Consider the following 13,460-nt stretch of genomic DNA (forward strand, 5'->3'; position numbering starts at 1 on the left):
TCTTTTCACACTGAGGACCACTGACAGACACATACACAACTATTACAGAAGGTTCAAACGCTCACTGATGCTTCAGGAGGAAAAGTGATGCATTAAGAGCTGAGGGGTGTAAACTTTTGAACAGAATGAAGATGTGTACATTTTTCTTATTTTGCTTAAATATCATATATTTTCATTTAGTAGTGCCTTTCTGAAGCTACAGAAGATACTTTCATGTTTCCCAGAAGACAAAATAAGTTACATTTATCCTAATCTTCAAATGAAAAAAGTTTTCACCCCCAGTTCTTAGTGCATTGTGTTTCCTTCTGGAGCATCAGTAAGTGTTTGAACCTTATGTAATAGTTACATTTGAATCCCTCAGTTGTACTCAGTGTGAAAAGATGGATCTCAAAATCATACATAGTCTTTGTTGGAAAAGGTTCAAATATACAAAAATGCTGAAAACCAAAGAATTTGTGGGACTTGAAGGATTTTTCTGAAGAACAGCAGGCAGTTTAACTGTTCAGGACAAACAAGGGACTCGTGAACAACTATCACTAAACAAAAAAAAAATTCAGGTAACAACACAGTATTAAGAATCAAGTGTATGTAAACTTTTGAACAAGGTAATTTTTATAAATTCGACTATTATTTTCTCTTGTAGGCTGTATGGTAACGTCTTTTATGTGAAATATCTTTTTCAGGTCAATAGTACTAAATAAAAAATAACATGCATCCCTCTTATTTTGCTACAATAATTAACATTTTGCAGATTCTACAAACATTTCACCTCAACTGTAAATTATTCTAATTTGCTAATTAGGTGTTCAAATAACATTTCTTATTATAAATGATGAAACCAGTTTTTCTTCATAATATTTTTGCGGAAATTACACATTTTTTTTACAAGATTATTTAAATAGAAAGTTCAAAAGAATAGCATTTATTAGAAATTGAAAATGCATTTATTTGAGTAATCTACATGTCTTTACTGTCACTTAGATCAGTTAAACAAGTCCTTTCTGAATAGAAGAATTAATCTTACTGACTTCAAACGTTTGAACAGTAGTGTATGTATATCTAATAGAAGATATGGAGTAGTTAATTACCTTTTGAAGGGGCCCATAACATCAAGGGTATTAGGACCATGAAGCCATGTCTGTCTGTGGTGTCTTCCTCCACCTTCCCAGCCTTCCCAGTGGGGGAGCAGAAGTGCTCAAAGCAGCTGAGCCAATGGGAGACAGACAATTCAGTCAGCAGAAGTCAGAAATGTTGAAAAACCTGTACTGACAGTCAGGGTGAGTTCCCTAACACAAGACACAAGATACAGTCACTGAAACTGCCCTGCATTGTGGCGAAGCTCATGAAACACCTCAGGTCATGGTCATCAACTGAGTTCACTGAATGCATTTCTAATCTAGACACTTTCTTTTAAAAACTTTAGACATGGGGACTCACTCAGACCAGAAGGATGTGTACATGCAAAATGGGTAAGTCAAAATTCAGATTACCTATTGTCATCGTCAGAAATCTGTCCCTGAACAGTAATGGGTTTGTATACAGTGTAATGATTAAGTTATGGTTTCAGCTACCTGGTCAAAACATAATTATAAACTCGAAATATGTACCATAAGCCAGAGACTAACGTACGAGTTGTTCTGTTGCGCTGAGAAGTGTACAGCAGAAGGACACGAGAGAAATCCTTGTACCACTTCTGTGTCTAGTTATTTAGAAAGAGGATTTTAGAAAAAGGAAGTTGCCGTTGAAACGATGTCCGGTACTTTTTTTCAATCTTCTTGACTAATATAAACCCAACAACCACAGAAAGACATCTAGTATCCTGTCACCTGACAGGCCATCAGATTTACTTTCATTTAATAATAAGGGTTTCACTGCTGTAATGAGTTAAAAATCCAAATATAAATGGAAAAATGGGAGGAAAAAGGAAATTACTTTTACTCAAATCTTTAATGTTTGATTTCCATTTGCACCACTACAGAAACTTTAATGTCATTATAACTTTTGATAGTTTTAGACTGTAAAATTGAGATGACATGCAATAATAATACTTCTATAATCACAGAATGGGTCTTTTGACTTGTTAATTTCCATACCAAATTCCAGGCTCATGTTCAGACAGGAAGAGAATGCATGAAACTTAAGTGTCATAAAAACCCTCAGTTTATGTGATATGACTAATAATACCCAATACAGTAGGTTACAGAATGAGCATTTTACAAGCCAGGACAACGGTTTTCACCACAGCTGATTACTTTACTAAATCTTGTAAGAGTTACATCAAGAACTTTGCTAAAACAGTACACACCTTCATGCTTTGTAGTTAGGTATCATATTGTCTGCCACAGTTGTCATACATATTTCTTAAATGCATTTGGACATCTGATAGGGTCTGAGTTAGGACAACACTGGGCTTGAGATTACACACAACACTGTCTTGATGCTGTATTGACTAGTGAGTCAGTCCAGTAACTAAAAACACACAGCCTTCAGCACAGCTAATGATGTACAATCTCTGAGCAATCTTACTGGTCAATTGTGTATAGTGTATGTACAAAGGTTACAGGTTTGAAGTGAAGACAATACCATCAAGGTCTTTATGAATTTGATACTGGCTTCACATCAGAAACAGGTTGAGTTATGTGGCTTTTGAAAGAAGCTCTTATGTTGCTGACAGCAGGAGCACACCGGCTCATTACCTGCTCGGAATCAGCCGAAAACAAAACTCGATTTTCTGGTCATTTGTGCCACGTGTAATTACCACATGTGCTGACGTAAAGAAATACTTGAGGTAAAAACAGGAACATGTTTAATGTAATAGAACAATGATGGCTGCATTTAATACATGTGTGATGAGCTAAATTTGAGTCAACACTAAAATGTTGTGATTTTGATGACAATTTACTGAACTGAAAATCAGGTTCAAACCAACAAGTAGTTTCAATTCTTTTATTCACAAAGTGAATGCTGGATTTCTTAATATTATAATAAATATTTTACATTATTTCTGTGTCTGACTGTGGTATTCAGAGATATATTTCCATGCAAGGAGCAATTTTAAAGAGAAAACAGGTTCATCCAATTTCATCCCATTTTTCCAATATTATAGCTTGTATTTTCTATTGTAGACTATTCAAATACATACTGAAAATAGCAGTTTTTATGGTTTTTAGGGCCTACCTAACTTAAGTGGAGAAAGATCATTTTAAAATAGCAAAAAATTTCTTATCGATTGGTCATATTGGCGGCACTGAACGTAAACAACGCCACTGAACCGAATGAAACTTGCAAATTTAGCTGATTATTCCTGCTGAAAATGGTCAATTATTGTTATGTTTTGGGCTGTAATAATCGGTTGGACCAGGAAAAACATTTGGAGTACTATAGACTGCCAAATTATAAGAAATTAAGGAGAAGAGTGCAAAAAAAGCTGTCTGAGGAACAAAAGGCGTTTGTGGTTGGCCAAACTGAACCAGGATTTCCAGGGCAAGAATCTTAACAACATTTGTGTTTGTTCTTATTATTTCCAGTCAGGTAGGTCAAATATTAGGCTAATATCTTAATTAATACTTCTCATACGTACATTTACCACCTATTAACTTTAGTTTGTCAAACTATTGCACCCTTTCCTGCTCACTAAGTCATTCTCTATATGATTTAGCAGCTTCCACATTTTTTCCGTGGTTTAGACAGCATAAATTAGTCAAAAAACATATTCGGTAGTACATTAACCGTGAAATCAATGCTGTTGTTTACATCCGAGTATCTCCAACATGGCCACGCATTTGGGTAACTGACCAAACCCTGACATAAGTGGAAACCCTCACAGAAAATAGGCACAATTTCAAACTCACCAGAGCTTGTGTGATGTTGTTGAACTCATAGCATAAATATAGAGAGAAAACTTTCATAATGTTTCAAAAACCTAATGACAGACTAATGGTAAACTAATGACAACGAAGGTTAAAGTTAAGTTAGCAGAAACTATTTATTGAATAGGTATTTTTAAGAACCTATTGGAGTTGATTAATCTAAATCTCCTCTGCTATGATGCCTTCGGCTGACATTGGACGTGTAAAGCTTGAGGATTGTGGGCTGGGCATTGAAACAGCTCTCTCAGGTGCGGAGGTTGCGTCATCAGGTGTGACAGGCTCTGATTGGCTGAATTCTGTGTTTGGCATTTAGGTAGTTTGCCTGGGTGAGGTAGAGAGAGAATCGCCCTTGTCGTTGTAAAGGTAAATGGCGAGGTTATGCATCAATAGCGTATGATAAATCAGTTTATATAGAGCGCTTGTAATGTTCTTAGGCGATACTTATTTTTTTATCACATGAAAAAGCGGTTTGTTTTTGAGACGCATCTCCTGTACGAGGTTAGTGAAAAGGTGAGTTTAGCGTGTTTACATTGTCATTATTTACATATGTCTATAAAGAGCGATGTGATGGGCGTTAGCGAGGTTTCAAGTGTACACAACCCTGTTTTATGTGTAGTATCCAACGAATTTTTAAATCTATCTATCTATCTATCTATCTATCTATCTATCTATCTATCTATCTATCTATCTATCTATCTATCTATCTGTCTGTCTATCTATCTATCTATTTGTCTATCTGTCTGTCTGTCTAATACCAGTGTGTGTATGTCAAATTGTGGCATGAGGTTAATATTATTTCTTATTATAGTAAAATATCGAAGATTAAAATAATCTGCCATTCACAGCAGGAATTTGTGTATAAAAAATTTCCGAATGACTGGATGTTGAATATTTTCTATAAATTGATCTTGTACTGACCTGCTCTAATTAAAACAAACAAACCTGAAATTTAGTTTTGACGAAATGGAGTAAGTTATTTTCCTGTTAATAATTAATACAATTTTAATGTAAGGACCAAGAAGATGCATTGTCTGCCTTTACAATTTTTATTTATTCCTGTAGGCATTCAGATAACGGCAAGACATCAGCCTTCATCCCTGACATGGAGCTCCGGGAGGAATGGCAGGATGAAGAGTTTCCCAGGTAATTTTTTTCTAGATGTATGCACAATATTTATTTTCATCTTTAGTGCAAATGGGATTAAATAATGTGGTCTTTGTAGGCCCCTTCCTGAGGACACACAGAGTCCTGGCGATGAAGAGGAAAGCCGTGGAGCTGAGGGAAACAGGCCTGGTAACCTCATTTTTTTCCATTTAGTTATATATAAGACATATATACATACATATGTATATGTATGTGTTTATGTATGTATGTATGTATGTATATAATATATACATACATACATACATACATACATACATAGATACATATACACATATACATATATATGTATATGTGTATATGTATGTATGTATGTATGTATGTATGTATGTCTTAAGTTATATATAGACATACTACTGTTGTTTTTATGTTTTTGAAAGACGCCTATTAATTAATATTATAAAATATTTTTTAATTGCATTTGTAACAATATTTTTCTTTACTATTTTTTAAAGTGTGATTTATTCTATATAGTACATTCTGTATATATTTTGTGACCCTGGATCACAAAACCAGTCAAAAGGGTACATTTAATGAAATCGACATTTATACATCATCTGAAAGCTAAATAAATAAGCTTTTTATTGATGTATGGACAATATTTGGACAAGATAAAACAATTTGAAAATCTGGAATCTGAGGGTGCAAAAAAAGGAAAATCGCCTTTAATGTTGTCCAAATGACATTCTTAGCCATGCATATTACTAATCAGAAATTAAGTTTTGATATATTTATGGTTGGAAATGTACAAAATATCTTCATGGAACATGATCTTTACTTAACATCCTAATGATTTTTGGCATAAAAGACAAATTGATAATTTTACTACGATACGATAATGCTACTTAAGACTGGTTTTGTGGTCCATTGTCACATAATCCTTAAGAAATCATTCAGACATGCTGATTTGATGCTCAAGAAACGTTTCTTATTTTTATCAATTTGGAAACCATTTGTGGCGGTTAATATTTTTGTGCAACCATTATATATTTTTCCATAATTCTTTAATGAATGGAAAATGCGTTTATTTGAAGTAGAAAAAAAAATCTTTTGAACTTTTGAGTGGTAGTGTATAGAAAATATTTGCCTTTGTAATGCCTGACCGTTTTTTTTTTTTTTTCTTTCCACCAGTCCCACCAACTAGCCTGGCCCTGACAGGTAACTCCGTGAGGAAGAAGCGACTAGTGGCACCTACTCTTAGTTTAACTCTGGACAAAACCTCCACTGACCGGAGCATGAAATCTGACGAGTTTGATGCCTCTGCCCTTTCACCATCTCCTGATGATGACCTAGAGATAGACATTAACCTGGAGGCCCTAGAAACGCCCTCAGACAGCGAATCTTACAATTTTCCAGACAGCATGCATGACTTAGAGTGGGAAGGTATTCAATTATTTTTGTGTGTTGTTTATCGTTTCTTTGGGGAACACAAGTATGGTTTACCATTAATACTGTTGTCATTTCAGATGATCTTCCCAGGATGGGCAAAGCAGCGATCAGAAAAGCCAGTTTACTGGAGCACGCAGAGATGGGACACCTAGACTTGGATCAGGTGGACAGCAATGGGCGGCGATGGAGGCGATTTCATATTGGCGGCCAAGACTACCAAGTCAACATGAGTGTTCTGGAGCCGTATCTTCAAGTTCTTTCCCACGGAGGTGAGATTTTCTAAAACAAGCTGAGATGAACATGCTTTACTGAACATTTGCAAACTAAATTTGCCTTTTATAGGATATTATGGGGATGGATCAACAGCCATCATCATGTTTACCTCCTGCTACCTACCAGAGAATACAACAGAACACTATGAGTATGTGATGGACAATCTATTCAGGTAAGACCTTACTAATTTGGTATAAATATTCATTGAATTACTTTTTTTTTTTTTTTTTACTTAAATGTTTATTCACAATTAATGATCTGGATTTAGGTACATTATTGGCACGTTGGACTTGATGGTGTCTGAGAATTACATATTGGTGTATCTGTGTGGAATGGCCCCTCGAAATAAGATGCCTGGGATCAAGTGGCTTCGACAGTGTTACATGTCCATCGACAGAAGGTGAGCCATACTAGAAGTTACTATGATTTATCAAGACAGCAATCAATTTCTGTTGTTATATAATGATATTATTGGTTTATTCTATTTTTCTCCTCCCATGTGGCCTACAAAACATTACAAAGTTAAATTGTGATTACAAAACCAAACTTTGCTTTTGTGATCAAAAAGTTGATTGGTTACATTTCGATTTCATATGGTTTTTAAAGATGCCATAGAGTGGTTCAACAAGTGAAATTTTGTTTCTTATGTTGACATTTATGTTGAAACAGGAAGTTGTGGTAGGGCAGATAGCCAACAGACTTTAGTTTAAGACACAGCCTGGAAAAAACAAAACAAAGTTACTTGCTGATGCTAATTGCTGTCAGGTTAAATTGGGTGAAGGGACATTATCATTCTACAGAGCATTTTATTGGACAAAAATACACTACCAGTAAAAAGTTTATAGACAGTAAGATTTTTTTAATGTTTTAAAGTATTTTCTGCTCACTATGCCTGCATTTGTGTAATCCAAAATACATCAAAAGCAGGTAAATATTTCTATAATAGTAATTAGTAATATTTTGACTATTTAAAATAACTGCATCCAGTTTGAATATACTTTAAATTTAAGAGTCACGTGACCCTTCAGAAATCTTTCTAATATGCTGATTTGCTGTTGAAGAAACTTTTTTTTATTATTATTATTATCAATATTTAAAACAGTTGAGTACATTTTTTCAGGATTCTTTGACGAATAGAAAGATCCAAAGATCAGCAAATTATAGAAATTAATACTTTTATTAAGCATGGATGCTTTAAATTGATCAAAAGTGATGATAGACATTTATAATGTTACAAAAGATTTCTATTTCAGATAAATGCTGATCTTCTGAACTTTCTATTGATCAAAGAAACCTGAATAAAATCTACTCAGCTGTTTTCAACATAATAATAATAAATGTTTTTGAGCAGCAAATCTGAGTATTAGAATGATTTCTGAAGGATCATGTGACTGGAGTAATGATGTGAAAAATTAAGCTTTAAAATCACAGGAATGAATGATCTTTTAAATTATATTCAAATAGACAACAGTTATTTTAAAAAGTAAAAAATATTTTAAAAATGTTACTGTTTTTTCCTTTGCTTTAGATTAAATAAATGCAGGCTTGGTGAGCAGAAGAGTCTTCTTTAAAAAAACATTAAAAATCTTACTGTCCAGAAAAATTTGACTGGTACTGTATGTATAGACACCAATAGTTTTAGTTCATTTTCCCAGAAGAGAAAGACTAATTTTTAAGTGTGTATATATTAGTGGTGGGCCGTTATCGGCGTTAACGTGCTGCGTTAACGTGAGACTCATATCGCGCGATAAAAAAAATATCGCCGTTAATCTATTCTCAAAGTTGGGTTGGGAGCTACGCAAGATATGATGACTTTCACCTTGATATTTTAGCGCGGATGACGTATATCTAGTTGAATTGCACTGTAGGGGGCGAGAACGAGTCTTCAACTTCTGTGAAATTACCACATCAAATGAGACGCGCAGACATGGATGCAGTTATGAAGCCGCTTCAGGGCAGGTGCGTGCGTTGCTAGACCCTTTTTACTGGGGCACGTGCCCCAGTGAAAATCTGCTGTGGCCCAGTAAAATCTCAAATTTGAGTTATAATTTACTTTGATAATCCCGAAATAAAGACATTAAACTATATGCAACAACTGAATTGACGCTTCTAAAAGCAACGCAGTTTATTGGAAGACTATGCACGCAGATAGGCTATCCATACCCGCGCGCCTGTGTATTTTACGGGAACGCGCACGTCGTACAGCCTTTTGCGCAGAAGTACTTGGTTACACAAGTTTGTATAGTTAATTGTGTTGTAAATGCAATTGTCAAGCAGTTTGTAATGCATTTTGGAAACAGGAGATGAGCGCCTGGTCTAATGCGCCACCTGGCTTGAGAAAGCCGTTCTCAAAGACTTACTTTTAGTCATTATTTGGGTAGCACACATATTCTGAATGCCTTCAGCAGAATTTAAATTAGCCATTTTAATCTAGATTAATTTCAAGATTTAATCTAGATAAATCTAGATTAAAAAAATTAATCTATGCCCACCCCTAGTATATATCTGATAAAAGTTTGTTTTGTCAGCTTTTATATTCACAACTGTTTAAATAAGATTTTTTGAAATAAGTTTTTTTTTTTTTTTTGGAGCATTTTAGCAGAAATATTAAGCATAACAGCTATTTTTAACATTGATAGTAAGACACATTTTTTTAAAGCTCCAAATCAGCATATTAGAAGAATGATATTTCATGGATCATGGATCATGTGACGCTGAATTCTGGAGTAATGATGCTGAAAATTCAGCTTTACCATGACAGAAATAAATTACATTATAAAATGTATTAAAATAGAAAACACTTATTTAAAATTGTAAATATATTTGACAATATTGCTGTTTTTTCTGTATTTTTGACCATTAGTACAGACAAAAAAAACCCACTTGATTTTTCATGAAGCTCCAGTGGCAGTTTCCATCAGCTCCAGAAGAGGGCGCGTGTGTCTAACCTCTGCTTGTGACAGTCTTCCTTTAGTTTAGTCCGTGTCGAACATGAGTCCCACCTCCACTCTCTCTTTCTTAATGCCCCTCGTATGAAATATGATAGGAATGCTGTGGACTCATACATAGAAAGCCATGTTATCAGAGTTCTTCCAGACATTCCTCAGATAACCCTTGACCTGTTCTCAGCTGTCATGTTTTTTTGTTGTTGCTGCTGCTATATTTAGACATTTTTAGATTGCATACTTCATCGCGGATTAGTTTCTTAAAGTTGAAAGAGTTTTAAGGTTATAACTGTGGCTGTTCTCTGTTGACGTCTATGGACTCTTCTCAACTCTTCTCAAGTCGTTTTTAGTTATGTACAGTCAGCCAGTCAGTCATTATGCAAAAATAAACCAGATGGGGTGATTAGGATCAGGACAGGATTCTAAAATGGTGGTTTTGTGATTATTGCCAGCCACAGAATTGTAAATTCATGATTAATTTGGTTACATTCTGGCATAGCTATCTAACGCTTGCTTTTAAGTCTTCCAGGTGAAGGTCAGTCTCATAAATGTTTTATGTGAGGATTTTGTGTGCTCGGGAAATTCAGTCGACTTATCACGTGAGATCGGTTTGGGAAATGAGGAACTAAGGAGTGTGGGATGCTCTTGAAAGCCTGATTTGTCATTCCTACTGGCTCCGTTACGTCACTGCGTGAAGTTTCCTCTGAGATCACTCATAAGCTGCTGACTGTACAGACAGCAACAAAAAAACAACAGAAAAAAACATGACCTCACACAATCAAAGAGGAACTGCGAGGAGGAAAATGAACCGATAGGATTCATATGAAATACCAGCGAGTCTAAAGGGAAAACCCTGTGATAAATAATTTTAGCCACTCTCTTCATAGTTCCAGTACAAACACTGACCTTTTCATAGAAAACGAAACATTCTGAGGTCGCATTAAAATAAACATTTAGCAGTTTGTATTTAAACAAAAATGCTAGTAAAGAGGAATCGAACATCAAATAAGTGAATCTTTGTTTCCGTATTGCTTCTATTAAAATACAAAGATGCGCTTTGGAACTTTTTCAAATGTTTGATTTTTCAGTAAAATTTTTTTTAAAGTTTATTTATTTGTAATTACGTTGTAGAATTAAGTTTAATTCAGTTTAAAATGTGACAGTTTTTTACTGACAGTCTTAGATTTTGGACCCCACTGTAGATGAGAAAAAGTCTTTTTTTTAGCATTCACAATAATGTATTTGAGACTTGAAATGACATGAAAGAAACGAAGCATAAATGCTTACATTTGTGGCTGGTTTTTGGAAGAGGAAACCAGTCAAATTATGTTGTAAACAGTATGTCGTCTCCAAGTTTCTGCCTGTCTGTGTCCCATGATTCAACACCCTGCCTCTCATGGTTTCACACGGGTCAGGGTGGTGCTCGTGCCAGTCAGCGACTGCTCCCTTGTGGCGTCATGTTCTGCTGGCATCGTGCTTCTCCAGTGGGAGAACCAAACCAATTATTGGAAAAAAAAATTGTTTTCTTTACTAATATATGGTTATTTGCCTTTGCTTTTCTGAGTGAGGTATTAAATGTATTTTCTTTTATGATTACCCCCCTGCAGGTTAAGGAAGGACTTGAAAGGCCTTTTCGTGGTTCACCCGGCCTGGTACGTGAGGGCGTTAATCACCGTCATCAAACCCTTCATCAGGTGAGCGTGGATGATCATTAGTTTGGCAAACAGAGCTCAAAATGTCGGAATCATTATTACTACCTAAAGGCCTCGGTCTGACCCGTTTCTCTCTCTCCTGAAGTGAGAAATTCAGCAGGAAGATGCGCTTCATCCACAGCTTGCAGGAACTGGCAGAGTTTGTTCCTGTGGCCCAGCTGCAAATCCCAGACTGCATCAGACAGTGAGTGTCTGCATCAAGGCACATTAGTGCACTGTTTACATATATCTTCCCTGGATTAAGAGGGGGAGGGGGGACAATAATAATAGTTATTTCAGTATAATTTTTATAATATGATTAGTACATTTATTTTTACATTTTTTATATATAATATATATATATATATATATATATATATATATATATATATATATATATATATATATATATATATATAGTAATAATTATATATAGTGTGTGTGTGTGTGTGTGTGTGTGTATATATATGCACAATTTATAATAATTATATTGAAATAACTATTATTATGTTAATATTATTATATTTCAATATAATATTATAATATGATTATTATGATTATTAAATACATGTATTTTTTTTTAAATATATACATTTAAGTAATGTGTGTGTACCAATTTTTAAAACGATATAATAATTGTTTAAATTATTATTATTGCCATTTTTTATTTCAATATAATAATTTTTGTGTGTGTGTGTGTGTGTGTGTGTGTGTGTGTGTGTGTATATATATATATATATATATATATATATATATATATAAGTTTAATAAATAAATGTATTTAATAATCATATTATACTAATTATATTAAAATAAATATTATTACTATTATTACTTTAACTATACTTATTATATGATTATTAAATACATTTATATATGTATGTATGTATTATATATATAATAAATGCATATAATTAAAATATAATAACAATAATTATATTGAAATAACTATTACCATTTTTTATTTCAATATTATATGATTAAGTACATTTCTTTATAATAAAAAAATATAAAATAAATATGTATATAAAGACATAAATGTATTTAATAATCATGTTATAATAATTATTGAAATAACTATTATTACTATTATTATTTTATTTCAATATAATTATATATATATATATATATATATATATATATATATATATATATTTAATAAATTAATGTTTTTAAAGAAAATAATGTATTTAATAATTATATTACAATTATTTATATATATATATATATATCTTTCCATAAATGATAAATATATTTGTTGTTTAAAACAAATACAGTAAAAGTGTTAAAAAGTGATTGAATCCAATATTTTTCTCTTTTTTCCTGTCATCCATCTTGTCATTTCTCTCTAAATAATTTACAAAAAACTTATTTTTAATAAAAATATAATAATAATAATTATTATTATTATTGATAATTTTATGTAAATTATTTAGAGAGAAATGGCCAGATATGATCACTTAAACATATCACAAATCATTGTTTTGTTAAGCAATTGATTTGAATAAAATGTATTCATGTTCATAATTTTAATGAATACAATTTATGAGTAGATTTCATTATTACATTTAAAATATATTCATATGTATTCATAACATAAATATTTTTTGATAATTTTAATTAATACGTTTCTTGGATCAATTGAATTCTATTAATTTCATTTATTATTTTAAACAAATTTTAATGTTTTAAATTGATGTTTGTGATATAATATTTGTATAATTTCCTGACCATATTCCTCTCTATTTTCCCATCATATCTAGTCTTTTCTCTGTAAAACATTTAAATCAAATGTATCAATAAATGTGTATTTTATAAATAAATATTATAAAAAAAAAATCTGTAAATAATTTACATCAAAAAGCATCCACTGATATTTAAATATTTTATAAAAACATCTTATCTACATTTAATACTTAATCATTTTCACCAAATAAAAAGTGGCACCAGTGAAAGTGACGGAGGTGATCTGTTTTGTTCTGCAGGTATGATGAGCAGATGAACAGGTGAAGGTGTCTGACGGAAGGAGCGTAGAGGTGTACATACTGTACAGACATCACACTGGGGTGACATACATGTGGGAATTTAGGCTGGCTAGGGTTAAAGGTCAAGCCCTAATGACAGAAAAACGG

At 33.0% G+C, this 13,460-nt stretch overlaps 1 protein-coding gene across 2 annotated transcripts; it reads left to right on the forward strand.

The window, feature by feature from the left end:
* Positions 1–1,201: 1,201 nt before the first annotated feature.
* Positions 1,202–13,454, forward strand: bnipl (BCL2 interacting protein like). Of its 2 annotated transcripts, XM_073847625.1 has the most exons (11): positions 1,202–1,277; positions 1,424–1,469; positions 4,932–5,012; positions 5,092–5,162; positions 6,162–6,413; positions 6,497–6,688; positions 6,762–6,864; positions 6,961–7,092; positions 11,245–11,331; positions 11,435–11,533; positions 13,314–13,454. In XM_073847625.1, the coding sequence occupies exons 2-11, from the start codon at positions 1,426–1,428 to the stop codon at positions 13,336–13,338; spliced, it is 1,086 nt and encodes a 361-aa protein (XP_073703726.1). In that variant the 5' UTR covers positions 1,202–1,277; positions 1,424–1,425; the 3' UTR covers positions 13,339–13,454. The 2 variants fall into 2 exon arrangements, with proteins under 2 accessions (XP_073703726.1, XP_073703725.1); XM_073847624.1 differs by lacking the exon at positions 1,202–1,277 and having other exon boundaries at positions 1,293–1,469.
* Positions 13,455–13,460: the final 6 nt, after the last annotated feature.

The sequence above is a fragment of the Garra rufa genome, chromosome 9 (genome assembly GCF_049309525.1).
Source record: "Garra rufa chromosome 9, GarRuf1.0, whole genome shotgun sequence".
NCBI classification, from domain to species: Eukaryota; Metazoa; Chordata; class Actinopteri; order Cypriniformes; family Cyprinidae; genus Garra; species Garra rufa.

What these genes read in the sequence shown, in the direction of transcription:
- bnipl (XM_073847625.1), top strand. Translation starts at nt 1,426, where the DNA reads ATGGGGACTCACTCAGACCAGAAGGATGTGTACATGCAAAATGG. An exon ending in GTGATGGACAATCTATTCAG is followed by an intron (nt 6,865 to 6,960) that starts GTAAGACCTTAC and finishes ATCTGGATTTAG; the next exon opens with GTACATTATTGGCACGTTGG. An exon ending in GTCATCAAACCCTTCATCAG is followed by an intron (nt 11,332 to 11,434) that starts GTGAGCGTGGAT and finishes TCTCTCCTGAAG; the next exon opens with TGAGAAATTCAGCAGGAAGA.